At 45.9% G+C, this 19,041-nt stretch overlaps 1 protein-coding gene across 16 annotated transcripts in view; it reads left to right on the top strand.

Moving 5' to 3' along the window:
• Nucleotides 1-19,041, top strand: part of birc6 (baculoviral IAP repeat containing 6) — a 156,419-nt gene that overhangs the window by 38,608 nt on the left and 98,770 nt on the right. For 6 of the 16 annotated variants that reach the window (XM_029752882.1, XM_029752884.1, XM_029752890.1 and 3 more), the window contains exons 25-45: nt 655-954; nt 1,195-1,294; nt 5,389-5,603; nt 5,831-6,039; nt 6,225-6,571; nt 9,886-10,105; nt 10,398-10,534; nt 10,679-10,816; nt 11,157-11,284; nt 11,468-11,599; nt 11,943-12,158; nt 12,281-12,464; nt 12,642-12,842; nt 13,458-13,591; nt 14,158-14,311; nt 14,463-14,579; nt 14,690-14,847; nt 15,028-15,154; nt 15,291-15,401; nt 17,993-18,254; nt 18,463-19,034. In XM_029752882.1, the coding sequence (XP_029608742.1) occupies nt 655-954; nt 1,195-1,294; nt 5,389-5,603; nt 5,831-6,039; nt 6,225-6,571; nt 9,886-10,105; nt 10,398-10,534; nt 10,679-10,816; nt 11,157-11,284; nt 11,468-11,599; nt 11,943-12,158; nt 12,281-12,464; nt 12,642-12,842; nt 13,458-13,591; nt 14,158-14,311; nt 14,463-14,579; nt 14,690-14,847; nt 15,028-15,154; nt 15,291-15,401; nt 17,993-18,254; nt 18,463-19,034 (4,162 nt within the window). The remainder of the gene's footprint in view (nt 1-654; nt 955-1,194; nt 1,295-5,388; nt 5,604-5,830; nt 6,040-6,224; nt 6,572-9,885; nt 10,106-10,397; nt 10,535-10,678; nt 10,817-11,156; nt 11,285-11,467; nt 11,600-11,942; nt 12,159-12,280; nt 12,465-12,641; nt 12,843-13,457; nt 13,592-14,157; nt 14,312-14,462; nt 14,580-14,689; nt 14,848-15,027; nt 15,155-15,290; nt 15,402-17,992; nt 18,255-18,462; nt 19,035-19,041) is intronic. The other 10 variants (XM_029752893.1, XM_029752891.1, XM_029752888.1 and 7 more) reach the window with 7 other exon arrangements.

Raw genomic sequence — 19,041 nt, 5'->3', positions numbered from 1 at the left:
GATCTCTGTCAGTGACCATTGGGTTCTCGGTCCCCACTCTGACCAAGTCCCTTTTCCCCTGATTGCTCAGTTTGGCTGGGCGGCCAGCTCTGGGAAGAGTCTTGGTGGTTCCAAACTTATTCCATTTAAGAATGTTTGAGGCCACTGTATTCTTGGGGACCTTCAATGCTGCAGAAGTGCTTTGGTACCCTTCCCCAGATCTGTGACTCGACACAATCCTCACGGCTTGGTTTTTTCTCTGACATGCACTGTCAACTGTGGGACCTTATATAGACCGATGTGTGCCTTTCCAAATCATGTCCAATCATTTGAATTTACTGCAGGTGGACTCCAATCAAATTGGATGATCAATGGGAACAGGATGCACCTGAGCTCAGTTTCAAGTCTCATAGCAAAGGGTCTGAATAATTATGTATATAAGATATTTCTGTTTTTATTTTTGAATTAGAAAACATAAATTAACTTTATTCACTTTGTCATTATGGGGTATTGTGTGTAGATTGAGGATTTTTATTTATTTTATCAATGTTAGAATAAGTCTGTAACATAAAATGTGGAAAAAGTGAAGCGGTCTGAATAGTTTCCGAATGCAATGTATCAGTGTGATATTTGCCAGTTTTAGCCGAGTAGTAATCCTGTCTGTGTTCGGAACAGAAGGCCAAGCTGGAGGCAAAGTTGCACCAGACCACTTCAGCAGCTGTGGCCTCCGGCGTGGGACCCATTCACAACTCTGTGCCTTCCAGTGCCCCGGGCTTCTTCATCCATCCCTCTGAAGTCATCCCCCCCACGCCCAAGACCACCCCGCTGTTCATGACGCCACCACTCACTCCTCCCAACGAGGCGGTGTCGGCAGCCATCAGTGTGGAGCTGGCCCAGCTCTTCCCTGGCTCCATGATAGACCCACCGCCAGTCAACCTGGCCGCACACAACAAGAACAGCCAGAAAGCCAAGCCGGTCAGTCACAAACAACTCTTCGACGGCAGATAGCCAAGCGGTTAAGAGTGTGGGCCAGTAACCGAAAGGTTGCGTCTGCTAAATTACTAAAATGCCAATAGCTCAAAGCACAGCAGTTAGGTTTGTGCTTTCACATGAACACCAAGGGACTTTTGTTGCATCTCGTCAATTAATAAAATATTTAAATTAAGAAGTTTTATATTCTATATATTTTGACTGAAAAGCATCTGTTTGTTGCAGAACCCCATGGGCAGCGGTCTGGCGTTGGCCCTCTCTCAAGCCTCTCACTTCCTCCAGCCTCCTCCACAGCAGTCCATCATCATTGAGCGCATGCACTCTGGTAAGTACAGTTACCTTTTTGTGCCTTTTTACCTGGGTCAACAGTTGTAAATGAAACTCAAGAGCGTATACACTACTTGACCAAAAGTATGTGGACACCTGCTCGTTTGACATCTCTCGAAAATCTTGGTCATTACTATGGAGTTGGTCCCCCCCTTTGCCTCCACTCTTCTGGGAAGGCTTTCCACTAGATGTTGGAACATTGCTGCGGGAACTTGCTTCCATTCAGCCAAGCGCGTTAGTGAGGTCAGGCACTGTTTTGGACAATTAGGCCTGGCTCGCAGGAGGCGTTCCAATTCATCCCAAAGGTGTTCAAAGGGGTTGAGGTGAGGGCTCTGTGCAGGCCAGTCAAGTTCTTCCACACGATCTCGACAAACCTTTTCTGTGTGGACCTCAATTTGTGCACAGGGGCATTGTCAAGCTGAAACAGGAAAGGGCCTTCCACAAACTGTTGCCATAAAGTTGGAAGCAGATAATCTTCTAGAATGTCATTGTATGCTTTAGCACTAAGATTACCCTTCACTGGAACTAAGGGGCCTAACCCAAACCTTTATTCCTCCTCCACCAAACTTTACAGATGGCACTATGCATTGGGGCAGGTAGTGTTGTCTTGGCATCCGCCAAACCCAGATTCGTCTGTCAAAGTGCCAGATGGTGAAGCATGATTCGTCACGCCAGAGAACGAGTTTCCACTGATCCAAAGTTCAATGGCGACTAGCTTTACACCACTCCAGCCGACGCTTGGCATTGCGCATGGTGATCTTAGGCTTCTGTGCGGCTGCTCGGCCATGGAAACCCATTTCATGAAGCTCCCGACGTACAGTTATTGTGCTGCCATTGCTTCCAGAGGCAGCTTGGAACTCAGTAGTGAGGACAGATTTTTACACACTACAAGCATCAGCACTCGCCGGTCCCGTTCTGTGAGCTTGTGTGGTCTACCACTTTACAGTTGAGCCGTTGTTGCTCCTAGACGTTTCCACTTCACAATAACAGCATTTACAGTTGACCTGGGCAACTCTAGCAGGGCAGGAATTTGACGAACTGACTTGTTATCCTACGATGGTGCCATGTTGAAAGTCACTGAGCTCTTCAGTGAGGCCATTCTACTGCCAATGTTTGTCTATGGAGATCGCATGGCTGTTTGCTCGATTTTATAGACATGTCAGCAACGGATGTGGCTGAAATAGCCGAATCCACTAATTTGAAGGGGTGTCCATATACTTTTGTGGATGTGTATATGCACGCACACACACACACACACATACATATATATATATACACATACAGTTGAAGTCGAAAGATTACATACACTTAGGTTGGAGTCATTAACTCGTTTTTCAACCACTCAACAAATTTCTTGTTAACAAACTATAGTTTTGGCAAGTCGGTTAGGACATCTACTTTGTGCATGACGCAAGTAATTTTTCCAACAATTGTTTACAGACAGATTATTTCACTTGTAATTCACTGTATCACAATTCCAGTGGGTCAGAAGTTTACATACACTAAGTTGACTGTGCCTTTAAACAGCTTGGAAAATTCCAGAAAATGATGTCATGGCTTTAGAAGCTTCTGATAGGCTAATTGATATCATTTGAGTCAATTGGAGGTGTACCTGTGGATGTATTTCAAGGCCTACCTTAAAACTCGGTGCCTCTTTGCTTGCCATCATGGGAAAATCAAAAGAAATCAGCCAAGACCTCAGAAAAAATATTGGTTCATCCTTGGGAGCAATTTCCAAACGCCTGAAGGTACCACGTTCATCTGTGCAAACAATAGTACGCAAGTATAAACACCATGAGACCACGCAGCCGTCATGCCACTCAGGAAGGAGACGCGTTCTGTCTCCTACAGATGAAAGTACTTTGGTGCGAAAAGTGCAAATCAATCCCAGAACAACAGCAAAGGACCTTGTGAGATGCTGGAGGAAACAGGTACAAAAGTATCTATATCCACAGTTAAACGAGTCGTATATCGACATAACCTGAAAGGCCACTCAGCAAGGAAGAAGCCACTGCTCCAAAACCGCCATAAAAAAGCCAGACTACGGTTTGCAACTGCAAATGGGGACAAAGATTGTACTTTTTGGAGAAATGTCCTGTGGTCTGATGAAACAAAAATAGAACTGTTTGGCCATAATGACCATCGTTATGCTTGGAGGAAAAAGGGGGAGGCTTGCAAGCTGAAGATCCACCATCCCAGCCGGGAAGTACAGGGGTGGCAGTATCATGTTGTGGGGGTGCTTTGCTGCAGGAGGGTGGTTCACAAAATAGATGGCATCATGAGGGAGGAAAATTTTGTGGATATATTGAAGCAACATCTCAAGACATCAGTCAGGAAGTTAAAGCTTGGTCGCAAATGGGTCTTCCAAATGGACAATGACCCCAAGCATACTTCCAAATTTGTGGCAAAATGGCTTAAGGACAACAAAGTCAAGGTATTGGAGTGGACATCACAAAGCCCTGACCTGAAAACATTTGTGGGCAGAACTGAAAAAGTGTGTGCGAGCAAAGAGGCCTACAAGCCTGACTCCGTTACACCAGCTCTGTCAGAAGGAATGGGCCAAAATTCACCCAACTTATTGTGGGAAGCTTGTGGAAGGCTACCCAAAACGTTTGACCCAAGTTAAAGGCAATGCTACACTCAATTATTATTTGGTATGTAAACTTCTGACCCACTGGGAGTGTGATGAAAAAAATAAAGCTGAAATAATTCTCTACTATTATTCTCTACTATTATTCTGGCATTTCACGTTCTTAAAATAAAGTGGTGATCCTAACTGACCTAAGACAGGGAGTTTTTACTAGGATTAAATGTATTTAGAGCTAAGGTGTGTGTAATCTTCCGACTTCACTGTACATAGAGTAGCAGTCAAAAGTTTGGAGTCATTCAAGGGTTTTTCTTTATTTTTGCTATTTTCCTCATGGTAGAATAATCGTGAATAAGTCAAAATTATGAAATAACACACATGAATCAGGAAGTAACCAAAAAAGTGTTAAACAAATCAAAATATATTTTATATTTGAGATTGTTAAAAGTAGTCACCCTTTTCCTTGATGACAGCTTTGCACCCTCTTGACATTCTCTCAACCAGCTTCATGAGATAGTCACTTGCATTGCAAATTGCATTGCAAATTAACAGGTGTGCCTTGTTAAAAGTTAATTTGTGGAATTTATTTCCTTAATGCGTTTGAGCCAATCAGTTGTGTTGTGAGAAAGTAGGGGTCGTATACAGCAGATAGCCCTATTTGGTAAAAGACCAAGCCCATATTATGGCAAGAACAGCCCAAAGAGAAACGACAGTCCATCATTACTTTAAGACATGAAGGTCAGTCAATCTGCAAGATTTTAAGAAGTTTCTTCAAGTGCAGTCGCAAAAACCATCAAGCGCTATGATGAAACTGGCTCTCATGAGGACCGCCACAGCCATGGAAGACCCAGAGTTACTTCTGCTGCAGAGGATAAGTTCATTAGAGTTAACTGCACCTCAATTTGCGGCCCAAATAAATGCTTCACAGAGTTCAAGTAACAGACAGATCTCAACATCAACTGTTCAGAGGAGACTGTGTGAATCAGGCTTTCGTGGTCGAATTGCTGCTAAGAAACCACTTCTAAATGACACCTCCAGGCTGTGTAAGGGCCAATTGACCAAGGAGGAGGAGTGATGGAGTGCTGCATCAGATGACCTGGCCTCCACATTCACCTGACCTCAACCCAATTGGGCTGAGTTGGACCACAGTGAAGGAAAATCAGCCAACAAGTGGTCAGCATATGTGGGAATTCCTTCAATACTGTTGGATAAGCATTCCAGGTGAAGCTGCTTGAGAGTGCCAAGAGTATACAAAACTGTCAAGGCAAAGGGTGGCTACTTTGAAAAATCTCAAATATAAAATAGATGTTGAACCAAACTGTTAAACAAATCAACAATGTAGAAAATTGTAAAAAACAAAAAAACATGAATGAGTAGGTGTGTCTTAACTTTTGACTGGTACTGTATGTCTCATGAGTTGTGCCCTATATGGCAAATAGGGATTCATTTGGGATGTTGTTTTGGTAAGCTCTTGTGTGACCTAAATACCTCCTCTCTTGTCCCAGGAGCGCGGAGATTTGTGACACTGGACTTTGGTCGTCCCGTGCTGCTGACAGACGCTCTGATCCCCACCTGTGGGGACCTGGCCTCTCTGTCCATCGACATCTGGACGCTGGGGGAGGAGGTGGACGGACGCAGGCTAGTGGTTGCCACGGACATCAGCACCCACTCCCTCATCCTGCACGACCTTCTGCCGCCCCCTGTCTGCCGCTTCATGAAAGTCAGTGGCATTGATGCATTTTCTCTCAAGATCTTTGTCCTCCATTTGTCTTCTTTTCTAATTCACGGGTTTCGAATAAGTATCTGAACTCTGTGGGCGCTGAAGAAATTGTGCCGTTATCAATCTTTTTCCTCAATGAGCATTCTGTGATAAAATTACTAAGTTCCACAGCAGCTATTTCCCTACAACCTAATCCCCTTCTCCATCCCTCCCACTTCACCCAACAGATCACTGTGATTGGTCGTTATGGCAGCACCAATGCCCGGGCCAAGATCCCATTGGGCTTCTACTACGGCCACACCTACATCCTGCCCTGGGAGAGCGAGCTGAAGCTGATGCACGACCCCCTGAGGGGAGAGAGTGACGCGGCCAGCCAACCTGACTTGGACCAGCACCTGGCCATGATGGTGGCCTTGCAGGAGGACATCCAGTGCAGGTCAGAAGGCATACCAAACTATTCTACTAGTTAGCTAACTCTGATTTAAGTTTTATGGCATGTATGTTTATGCAGTATCTGCTAGACAGACAAGCTTTGTCATCAATGGAGATGGACTAAAGCTTTGTGGATATAGGATGCAAATTTGACTCCTACGTCTCTTTTGCGCTCGCCCTCTTCCTAAGGTACAACCTGGGGTGCCACCGGCTGGAGACCTTACTCCAGAACATCGACCTGCCTCCTCTGAACAGTGCCAACAACGCCCAGTACTTCCTGCGGAAGCCCGACAAGGCGGTGGAGGAGGACGCGCGCGTCTTCTCTGCATATCAGGACTGTATCCAGCTGCAGCTACAACTCAACTTGGCCCACCATGCCGTCCAGAGGCTCCGCGTGTCCCTGGGAGCCGGGCGCAAGATCCTGCCTGAGCCCTACGACCCCCGGGAGCTCATCCAGAGCTCATCCACCGAGCAGCTGAGAACCATCATCCGCTACCTGCTGGACACACTTCTCAGCCTTCTGCATTCTAACAATGGTGAGATGTCTAGGGAGGGCCACAGGGTCTGTATCAGGGATGGGATCTACTTTTCTGACTGTGTCCCATATATCGAACAGCCCCCGTGATATGCAACTTTTCAGGGAAGTTAGAAACCAATATACACAGGCAGTTAGAAAAGCCAAGGCTAGCTTTTTCAAGCAGAAATTTGCTTCCTGCAACACTAACTCAAAAATGTTCTGGGACACTGTAAAGTCCATGGAGAATAAGAGCACCTCCTCCCAGCTGCCCACTGCACTGAGGATAGGAAACTCTGTCACCTCCGATAAATCCACTATAATTGAGAATTTCAATAAGCATTTTTCTACGGCTGCCCATGCTTTCCACCTGGCTACTCCTACCGCGGTCAACAGCACTGCACCCCCCACAGCTACTCTCCCAAGCCTTCCCCATTTCTCCTTCTCCCAAATCCAGTCAGCTGATGTTCTGAAAGAGCTGCAAAATCTGGACCCCTACAGATCAGCCGGGCTAGACAATCTGGACCCTTCCTTTCTAAAATGATCTGCCGAAATTGTTGCAACCCCTATTACTAGCCTGTTCAACCTCTATTTCGTGTCGTCTGAGATTCCCAAAGATTGGAAAGCAGCTGCGGTCATCCCCCTCTTCAAAGGGGGGGACACTCTTGACCCAAACTGCTACAGACCTATATCTATCCTACCCTGCCTTTCTAAGGTCTTCGAAAGCCAAGTCAACAAACAGACTACCGACCATTTCGAATCCCACCGCACCTTCTCCGCTATGCAATCTGGTTTCAGAGCTGGTCATGGGTGCACCTCAGCCACGCTCAAGGTCCTAAACGATATCGTATCCGCCATCGATAAGAAACAATACTGTGCTGCCGAATTCATTGACCTGGCCAAGGCTTTCGACTCTGTCAATCACCACATCCTCATCTGCAGACTCAGTAGCCTTGGTTTCTCAAATGATTGCCTCGCCTGGTTCTCTAACTACTTCTCATATAGAGTTTAGTGTGTCAAATTGGAGGGCCTGTTGTCTGGACCTCTGGCAGTCTCTATGGCGGTGCCACAGGGTTCAATTCTTGGACCAACTCTTTTCTCTGTATACATCAATGATGTCGCTCTTGCTGCTGGTGAGTCTCTGATCCACCTCTACGCAGACGATACCATTCTGTATACTTCTGGCCCTTCTTTGGACACTGTGTTAACAACCCTCCAGACGAGCTTCAATGCCATACAACTCTCCTTCCGTGGCCTCCAACTGCTCTTAAACACAAGTAAAACTAAATGCATGCTATTCAACCGATCACTGCCCGCTCCTGCCCGCCCGTCCGGCATCACTACTCTGGACGGTTCTGACTTAGAATATGTGGACAACTACAAATACCTAGGAGTCTGGTTAGACTGTAAGCTCTCCTTCCAGACTCACATCAAACATCTCCAATCCAAAGTTGAATCTAGAATTGGCTTCCTATTTCGCAACAAAGCATCCTTCACTCATGCTGCCAAACATACCCTCGTAAAACTGACCATCCTACCGATCCTCGACTTCGGCGATGTAATTTACAAAATAGCCTCCAATACCCTACTCAATAAACTGGATGCAGTCTATCACAGTGCCATCCGTTTTGTCACCAAAGCCCCATATACTACCCACCACTGCGACCTATACGCTCTCGTTGGCTGGCCCTCGCTTCATACTCGTCGCCAAACCCACTGGCTCCAGGTCATCTACAAGACCCTGCTAGGTAAAGTCCCTCCTTATCTCCGCTCACTGGTCACCATAGCAGCACCCACCTGTAGCACGCGCTCCAGCAGGTATATCTCTCTGGTCACCCCCAAAGCCAATTCCTCCTTTGGCCGTCTCTCCTTCCAGTTCTCTGCTGCCAATGACTGGAACGAACTACAAAAATCTCTGAAACTGGAAACACTTATCTCCCTCACTTGCTTTAAGCACCAGCTGTCAGAGCAGCTCACAGATCACTGCAGCTGTACATAGCTCATCTATAATTTAGCCTAAACAACTACCTCTTCCCCTACTGTATTTATTTATTTTGCTCCTTTGCACCCCATTATTTCTACTTTGCACTTTCTTCCACTACATATCTACCATTACTGTGTTTTATTTGCTCTATTGTATTTACTTTGCCACCATGGCCTTTTTTTGCCTTTACCTCCCTTATCTCACCTCATTTGCTCTCATTTGTATATAGACTTATTTTTCTACTGTATTATTGACTGTATGTTTGTTTAAATCCATGTGTAACTCTGTGTTGTTGTATGTGTCACTGCTTTGCTTTATCTTGGCCAGGTCACAATTGTAAATGAGAACTTTAAAGTTGGCCTAGCCTCAAACCAATATCCTTCTTTACCTGATAGTCTGTTCTCCTAACAACATCTCTAGGGGACATTGGTAGTGTATCTTTAGAATGATCTGAGTCACACCTCCTCAATACATGTATTTTCCCCTTCTTGAGGCATGAATTCTTTCAAGCCACGAGAAATGTAGGAATAAATTATTTGCAGTTTTTGTCTTCTCGCCCTTGTTAGCCTTTTTAAATGAAATAGCCTACATTTTTAAAAATGTTTTCTATGCGTATTCTCACAACCAATTCTGTATGATGTCTTTGAAAAAGTTTTGAGATATACTCACTTTTCAAAGTTAACCGAAAGCCCATGGTTCTGTGAAGAAAGGTTAGCAATCTTCTCTCACCTGTCAAATCACTACTGACGCTCCCTAGCAGCTCATCATACAGTTTCACGAGTCCCATCTTATGAAAGAGAATAAAGTAGTACCCCCTTGCTGCTGGTGTTTCCTGGCTTTATGCCTGCGCTGTCTCTGTACCCTTCGTGAATTCCAAATGGCCCTGTTCAGAGCAGTGGAATGGAGCCTTTCATTTAAACTCCCTCATTATATCCAGCCCTCTGTAGTTCTCTCACTCGCTGTCTGCAGAATAGTGGATTGAGATGTCTGGTTTTAAGGGCTTGATTGGAAGGAAAATGTCTGCACTTTTCTCTCCAAAGTGAAGAGTTTCTTTTTCAAGGCCTGTGATTTCCGTGTAGTGGCCAGTGTCTTCTCATGAAAGCCCTTTTCTAGGAACTGTGGACTTTTCTGTTGAACGCTGTTTGATTTACTTTGTTGTACCCCTCTTGCAGTTTCCCTCCTCGTTATGTCACGTACCCTCTCAGTTGATATCTCCACCCTTGTACAGTATTTATTTAGCTTGTTTCTTTCCCTTCCGTTTTGTGTTTCCTTCCCACTTATCTTTCCCTAGCTGTCATTTGACTGCTATTTTTCACTTGATATCATACTTTCTCCTTGTCCTCCCCCTCTAGGGCACGCAGTCCCGTCCGTGCTGCAGACCACGTTCCACGCGCAGGCCTGCGAGGAGCTCTTCAAGCACCTGTGCATCAGCGGCACGCCGAAGATCCGTCTGCACGCGGGCCTGCTGCTGGTGCAGCTGTGTGGAGGGGAGCACTGGTGGGGCCAGTTCCTCTCCAACGTCCTGCAGGAGCTCTACAACTCCGAGCAGCTGCTCATCTTCCCCCAGGACAGGTGGGCTTTTATGCGCTGAGGAGCTGTCTCTATCCACTGCACTCCCTTTAGATTCATTGCACCACACTCCTTGGACAATCATTATGTCCCCACTTCCCCCTCACAACACAAACTGGTTACTGCCCATTGACCGGTGACATTGGGATGCCTCTCTAACTTCCATAAAGATAGGTATGTGTTTGAATGTAACAAACACCTACCTATCTTAATATCAGAAGCACCCACCCAGGCTTATTGAAATGTGTTTACATGTTGTGGAGATTGACCGGGTCCTTTGTGTGTCGTCCCTCAGGGTCTTCATGCTCCTGTCCTGCATTGGCCAAAGATCCCTGAGCAACAGCGGCGTGCTGGAGGGGCTGCTTAACCTGCTGGACAGCCTGCTGTCCCCCCTACAGCAGCCTATGGCGGCTGCCCATCGCAGGACTGAAGGTGGGCTTGCCGGAGGTGGCGGGTCCCTGGGCTGGGGCTGGCAGCAGGGATGGGGGGCTGGGGTGGTCCCTGGCCCCAGCACCGGGCTCCCAGGGCTCTGGACTCAACCAGCAACCTATGAGTGTGTGTCTGTGTGTGCGGCAGGTGTGTTGGACGTCCCCATGATCAGCTGGGTGGTGATGCTTGTGTCGCGGCTGCTGGACTACGTGGCCAGCGTGGAGGACGAGGCGTCTGCAGGCAAGAAGCACCTGGGAGGGAAGGAGAGGGAGCGCACCTTCACAGGTAGCGTAGTGTAGGCTAGGGTGGTGTAGCTCTCCAATGAGATGTGATGCTGAGGACTTATGAGGCCAAGCAATCACGACAGTGATCATATTTCTTGTTTTGTCTACCCCATTCCCTGCTTTTTGACTATTTTTTAAAAATATTTTCTAACAGCCTACTACTTTTATCCTACTACTCTGTCTGCGAGGCTAGCTATAAAAAAGGTTTTATTACAAGAAAAGTATTCAGTTTTGAGAACCATGAATCATATTAACAGGGTAATATTATTGCACGTTGATTTGGAACCAAAAACCCAACTCTAACGTGCCTTTTCTTTCCCACCTCTCGCCAATGAATCAAGGTAATCAGTGGAGCTTTATAAATAACAGCCTCCAGTCCTCCAGCTCCAACCGCTCAGCCAAAGGCAACAGCAGCCTGGACCGCCTGTACTCCCGCAAAATCCGCAAACAGCTGGTGCACCACAAACAGGTAAATGTGTCCAAATCCAAGGTCCGTTCCGTCTGAAAAACGTCAGGGAGTTGTGAATCTCTCCCGTAAATCTGTGTTAGTCACAGTATTGTGTTCTCCCTCTTACTACTGGCATGGTATGAAGTCTTGTCATGTAATAGATGGTCTTTGCGGTGTTTATTTATCCTGTCCTTTTCATTGTAGCAGTTAAATCTATTGAAGGCAAAACAGAAGGCTTTGGTGGAGCAAATTGAGAAGGAGAAGATCCAGAGCAACAAAGGCTCCTCATACAAGCTGCTGGTGGAGCAGGCCAAGCTGAAACAGGCCACATCCAAGGTGAGGATTTCAGAAGCTCTGAAAAGGAAAGCTGGAATAGCAATCGGGTTTTCCCATAGAAATCGAATGACTAAGAATGAAATAATTATTTTTCTCTCATCTTGGTAACACAAGAATGTAAAATCAAATATGTTTTTGGGTCACCTTTCAACAAGTTATGACCGATCCGCACACATGTAGTTAGCATAGCGTGTGCACCAACACACTCACACAGGTTACAAGTATGCTAGTTGTAATAGGGATAGATTAAACCATGTGTATTAATTGACTTCTGCTGCCTGACATCTGCCTCCATCTATTTCTCGCTCTCTCCATCTCTCCCCCCTATCTCTCTCCATGGCAGCACTTTAAGGACCTGATCCGTCTGAGGCGTACAGCTGAGTGGCCCCGCTCCACCCTGGACACAGAGGCCACGGCCGCCAAAGAGGCCCCAGAGGTGGAGCCTCTGCCCTTCACACTGGCCCACGAGCGCTGCATCTCTGTGGTGCAGAAACTGTCCCTTTTCCTCCTCTCCATGGACTTCACCTGTCACGCAGACCTCCTGCTGTTCGTCTGCAAGGTATGCACTGCCAGCGACTTTGATTTGTGTTCTTTGCGTTGAATTGGGATTGGGTTGGCGCTATGTAAATGCATACATTGTCACAAAGTTGTGCTGATCACATGTCTGATTTGGCCTTTCAGGTCTTGGCCAGGATAGCCAATGCCACCAGGCCCACTATCCACCTGTGTGAGGTGGTGTCGGAGCACCAGCTGGAGCGTCTGCTGCTGCTGCTGGTCGGGACAGACTTCAACAGGGGGGACATCTCCTGGGGAGGGGCCTGGGCCCAGTACTCCCTCACCTGCATGCTGCAGGACATCCTGGCAGGTAGGGGGTGCTGTTACAATTCAAGTCACTGTTCAATTTTCACGTCATTTAAGAACTCTGTTTTCTTAGCTAAACCTGGTATTCTATTATAGATATGGTGAATATTTGCAATGCTAGCAGTCTCTAGTTTAATTTCTCACAGCACTAATCTTCTCCTGTCCCCTCTCCTCTCCTTAGGAGAGCTGCTGTCCCCAGGGTCCCTGGATGGTATGGACGAGGGGGCGGTGGGCGAGGAAGCAGGGGCATCGTCCTCAGCAGGGATAGACTCTGACGACTCCCTAGCCCAGCCCACCCCCATCCCCCTCGTGGAAACCATTGACGAGGCCCTGGCTCCGGATATCATCGCAGGTACTCCTGGGACCTCCTCTGTTTTCCAAAGTGCGTTGGTAGGCCAGTCCTCGACCACATTTTACACATGGACCCCCTCACTTTATTATGATGAATGCATTTGTGTTAAATTGTTTTTCTTTTTTCCCGTTTTAGCTAGCTGCATGTTTATTCTCAGTATTTTTTCTGTATTTTGTATGGCTTCCTGTTCTGACAGTTTTATTTTAAAGGAGAGTATTGAGAGCTTCTCTAACCAGTTTAATTCTGAATGTACTGTTTTGATATGTTTGCCTTTTGGATATTGAGTTCAAACAGTGTAGATTTATTGCCTGTAGATATCAAAATGCTTTAAGGGGTGGTTGTTATTTTCCTCAGACTATTATTTAATTTGTGCAAAAGTTACAATAATTCATGGTAGAAATCCTGACTTGAGATTGCGTAACTGAATTCAAACTATCACACATCTAAATTCCCTTGACATCGTCAATTGTCGACACAAAAGCACATATTTTGTGCATTTATACCAAGTCGGAATTTTTGCCAAAGTTGTCAGAGCTTGATGATCTAGAGTGGGCCAACCAATTTTATTTCCTAAAAGAAGGCCTCTGAGTTTGCTGGTTTAGTGTGCTTGCTTGGCAATATTAAAGCTCTTTTCGTTATTCAAAGGTGCTCCACCTCTGTCATCTTTGGAAAAAGATAAAGACATTGACTTTGACTTGCTACAAGACCTCATGGATGTTGATATTGATCCTTTAGATATTGATTTGGAAAAAGATCCCCTCGCCGCCAAAGTCTTTAAGGTACGTAACTTGCATGTTTCAACTGCGTGTTTTCTATTCCACTCCCATCTCTCTCTCTATTTAATGCTCTCTTGCATTTTATATTGAGTTATTGATAGCATCACCCCTGGGGCTCATATTGATTCAGCCCAAAACAAACATCAGCTGTACATTAACTTAAATAAACCCCACTGATCAATGATGTCGCTTTACAAACGTCAAACCATAGTGTTCAATTTCTGCTCTAAATGTGTGTAATACAAAGTTAGTGTTACTGAATCGCTCCCCAACACCACCTCCCCTTAGCCCTGCACCCTCACTTCTCCATAAAACTTCCCAATTGAACTCGGCTCAGGCTTTTTGAGTCTCAAAGCAATTTTCTGTATGTAGACCCAATCAATCAAACTAACGAACTTGGGAAAGTGTTATTCTCTTCACTCTTACTTTTCTTTCTGAAAAAAAAAAAAAACTCTGCCGTTGCACGCGAAGGAATGTAGTGTTAGTGTGCATGTCATGTTATACAGGTACCTAGCATCTGAGAGGAATGACTGCATTTGCGTTTCTCTTGTCTCTCTCTCCCCCTACAGCCTATTAGCAGCACCTGGTATGACTACTGGGGTGCTGACTATGGCACTTACGGTTACAACCCCTACATAGGGGGAGTAGGGATTGCTGTGTCCAAGCCCCCGGCTGTTGTCGAAAAGCCTGGGTCTCAGAGTCTCTCCATCTCTGTGTCACAAGGTGAAGGTGCATTTTGTATCCTGATATCATCTCCAAAGCTTAGTCTCGTCTAGGACTCCACAACGCTGCTTGTCTTTGCAATCTAGCATGTTTCATGTGTGTAAAGGAATATATTCCGCCTTATAACCCTGACCTTTGACCTCTCCCGCAGCTCTGGACGCCCGCCTGGAGGTAGGGCTGGAGCAGCAGGCTGAGCTTATGCTCAAGATGATGGCCACACTGGAGGCAGACTCCATCTTGCAGGCGCTCACATCAACCTCCCCCGCAGGTCTACACCTAAGAAACAAATGATTTATAGACACTTCAGTCTTGGAAAAATATTTCAAGCCTGGCGAAACATCAGATGGCTGACCCTTCTGTATCCCTCTCTCCCGCCAGTGTCCAAGGCATCCAACGGGACAGATGATTCTCTGCTGCGGGGGCTCCATGGGGGCTCCCCCCCAGGAAGCAGCCTAATGGTACAGGCCTCCTCCATCCCCATGCTGAGTGCCTGCTTTAACAAGCTCTTCTCCATGCTCCAGGTGCACCACGTGCAGGTCAGTCATCAACAGACTGTTTAGCTAAGGGTCTCTACTACTGCAGAAGACTTGATTGACTTGTTGCAAATCGCTCAGTTTTACACATCCCGCCACAGAGCTGGACCATTCTCAATAATATGTTTGTTACCCTGGATGAGTGGATTTGTAGATTCAGTGCTCACATGTTTTTTTCTTTAGTTGGAGTCTCTGCTGCAGCTGTGGCTAACCCTCAGTCTCAACTCTTGCTCTGGGGGCACTGAGGAAAGTGGATCTGACATCTTCATGTTCAACGCCAGCAGAGTGCCCACCATCCCACTCAACCAAGGTCAGAGGTCACCCTATATCTCTCAATCCACTCCCTTTTCTGTTTAACTCTCAAACCATTCACTTTTAGTTTTTTTCATATGGGTACGTGTACATGTATATGTTAAACGTCTCGTCTCTCCTGTGTTTCAATGCAGCCTCTATCAGCAGTTTCCTGTCGGTGCTAGCCTGGTACCCCAACACCTCCCTGAGGACCTGGTGTCTGGTGCTGCACTCCCTTACCCTCATGACCAACATGCCCTCCAGTGGTGAGTCCACTCTTAACTTCTTATGGATGGTGGCAGTATTGAGTAGCTTGGATGACTGACGTGCCCAGAGTAAACTGCCTGCTACTCACGGCCAGAAACTAAGATATGCATATTATTAGTAGATTTGGATAGAAAACACTCTGAAGTTTCTAAAACTGTTTGAATGATGTCTGTGAGTATAACAGAACTCATATGGCAGGCAAAAACCTGAGAAAAAAATCCAACCAGGAAGTGGTTTGTAGTTTTTAAAGTGATTGCCTATCCAAACTACAGTGTCTGTGGGGTCATTTTGCACTTCCTAAGGCTTCCACTAGATGTCAACAGAACCTTGTTTGAGGCGTCTACTGTGAAGTAGGGATGAATAAGAGCTCATTGAGTGAGAGGACTGCCAGCAGGGCATGAGCCTCAGCCATGCGCGCTCACGTGAGAGGTAGCTCAGTTCCATTGCATTTCTGAAGACAAAGGATTTCTCCGGTTGAAACTTTATTGCGGATTTATGATAAAAACATCCTAAAGATTGATTCTATACATCATTTGACATGTTTCTACGAACTGTAATGGAATTTTTTAAGTTTTCGTCTGACCTGCGCATCGTGAATTTGGATTTGTGAACTGAAGGTGCGAGCAAAAAGGAGGTATTTGGACATAAAGGATGGACTTTATCGAACAAAACAAACATTTATTGTGGAACTGGGATACCTGGGAGTGCATTCTGATGAAGATCATCAAAGGTAAGCATTATAAATATTCACTATTTCTGACTATTGTTGACTCCAACATGGCGGATATATTGTATGGCATGTTTTTGTGTGTGAGCGCCGTACTCAAATTATTGCATGGTGTGGTTTTTTGAAATCTGACACAGCGGTTGCATTAAGGAGAAGTTTATCTAAAGTTCCATGCTTAACACTTGTATTTTCATCAACATTTATGATGAGTATTTCTGTAAATTGATGTGGCTCTCTGCAAAATCACCGTATGTTTTGGAGGCAAATATAGGTCGACCGATATTGATTTTTTTTTTTTCAACGCCGATTCCGATTATTGGAGGGCCAAAAAAGGCCGATACCGATTAATCGGGCGTTTTTTTTATATACATTATTTATTTATTTGTAATCATGACAATTACAACAATACTGAATGAACACTTATTTTAACTTAATATAATACATAAATACTATCAATTTAGCCGCAAATAAATAATGAAACATGTTCAATTTGGTTTAAATAATGCAAAAACAAAGTGTTGGAGAAGAAAGTAAAAGTGCAATATGTGCCATGTAAAAAAGCTAACGTTTAAGTTCCTTGTTCAGAACATGACAACATATGAAAGCTGGTGGTTCCTTTTAACATGAGTCTTCAATATTCCCAGGTAAGAAGTTTTAGGTTGTAGTTATTATAGGAATTATAGGACTATTTCTCTCTATACGATTTGTATTTCATATACCTTTGACTATTGGATGTTCTTATAGGGACTTTAGTATTGCCAGTGTAACAGTATAGCTTCCGTCCCTCTCCTCGCTCCTACCTGGGCTCAAACCAGGAACACATCGACAACAGCCACCCTCGAAGCAGCGCTACCCATGCAGAGCAAGGGGAACAACTACTCCAAGTCTCAGAGCGAATGACGTTTGAAACGCTATTAGTGCGCACCCGGCTAACTAGCTAGCCATTTCACATGGGTTACACCAGCCTAATCTTGGGAGTTGATAGGCTTGAAGTCATAAACAGCGCAATGCTTGAAGAATTACGAAGGGCTGCTGGCAAAACGCATGAAAGTGCTGTTTGAATGAATGCTTACGAGCCTGCTGGTGCCTACCACCGCTCAGTCAGACTGCTCTATCAAATATCAAATCATAGACTTAATTATAATATAATAAACACTCAGAAATACGTGCCTTAGGTCATTAATATGGTCGAATCCGGAAACTATCATCTCGAAAACAAAACGTTTATTTTTTTTTTTTTTGACACCCTCTCAATGAGAAAGATTTCTGGCTCCCAGGTGTCTTTTATACAGGTAACGAGCTGAGATTAGGAGCACACTCTTAAAGGGTGTGCATGTATTGTGTAACATGAATTCCTATGAGTGACATCTGATGAAGATCAAAGGTTAGTGATTCATTTTATCTCTATTTCTGCTTTTTGTGACTCCTCTCTTTGGCTGGAAAATGGCAGTTTTTTTGTGTAGGCGCTGACCTTACATAATCATATGGTTTGCTTTTGCAGTAAAGCCTTTTTGAAATTAGACACTGTGGCTTGATTAACAAGAAGTAAAGCTTTAAAATGGTGTATAATACTTTTATGTTTGAGGAATTTTAATTATGAGGTTTTTGTTGTTTTGAATTTGGTGCCCTGCACTTTCACTGGCTGTTGTCATATCGATCCTGCTAACGGGATTCAAGCCATAAGAAGTTATTAATAGGGTCTCACTCTCAAGACACAGTGCCACACCTACTGATGTTTCACATTGAGGATTGTGAAATAGTAAAATGCTTATCGAAGTTGCAGTGTAACCAAAGATAATTTAAACCAAAGGACCTTCAACAGTACTCCTTTTTAATCGAGTGTGTGTTTGTCCTGTGTGTCAGCAGCCTCCAGCAGTGGGATGGGAGCTCACGAGAGCACGGCCCAGCAGATGGTGTCAGACCCTACGCTGGTGCACGTGCTTGTACGTTTCCTGTCTGGGGGCAACCCCCATGGCACCAGCCAGTACAGCTCCCAGGTCGGCCCCACCGCCACCCAAGCTATGCAAGAGTTCCTCACCAGGCTCCAGGTGCACCTCTCTTCCACCTGCCCACAGATGTTTAGCGAGTTCCTGCTCAAACTGATGCACATCCTGTCCACTGAGAGGTTGGTTGTCTAGAGACATCAAGAGCAGCTTTTTGTTCCACCCCAGCACTTAATAGACATGATTCAAATGATAACTAGTCATCTTCAATTTATCTGATGTGTTAAAGCTGGGCTGCTACAAAAGCCATCCTTTTGATTCCATTCAGTACAATGAATTGTTGTAAAGTGCCAGCGTCAATAACCCCCATCTCTTCTCGTCTTCCTTCAGGGGTCCGTTCCAGTCTGGCCAGGGTCCTCTGGATGCTCAGGTCAAGCTGTTAGAGTTCACCCTGGAGCAGAACTTTGAGGTGGTGTCGGTGAGCACCATCTCCTCTGTCATCGAGTCCATCACCTTCCTGGTGCACCACTACATCACCTGCTCTGACAAGGTGGTGTCCCGCAGCGGCTCCGACAGCTCTGTGGGTGCCCGCGCCTGCTTCGGAGGCCTCTTTGCCAACATCATCCGGCCCGGCGATGCCAAGGCGGTGTGCGGCGAGACCACCCGCGACCAACTCATGTTCGACCTGCTTAAGCTAGTCAACGCCCTGGTTCAGCTGCCCCTGTCGGGCGACCGTGAGTTCAGCGGGCGTCTGCCCCCGGCGGGCAGCGGGGCGTCGGACAGCAGCGCGTCGGACGAGGAGAAGGTGTGCGGGAGCAAGAAGGGGGCAGCTGGAGGGGCCACCCCTAACCAGGGCCCTGCGGCCGGAGTGGCTGACCTGGTGCTGGCCAACCAGCAGATCATGAGCCAGATCCTCTCGGCTCTGGGCCAGTGCAACAGCAGCGCCATGGCTATGATCATAGGTAGGCA

This window comes from Salmo trutta, chromosome 5 (assembly GCF_901001165.1).
Source record: "Salmo trutta chromosome 5, fSalTru1.1, whole genome shotgun sequence".
Lineage (NCBI taxonomy): Eukaryota > Metazoa > Chordata > Actinopteri > Salmoniformes > Salmonidae > Salmo > Salmo trutta.
The sequence above is the reverse complement of the archived record's forward strand: the minus strand, read 5'-3'. Positions and strand labels throughout refer to the sequence as shown.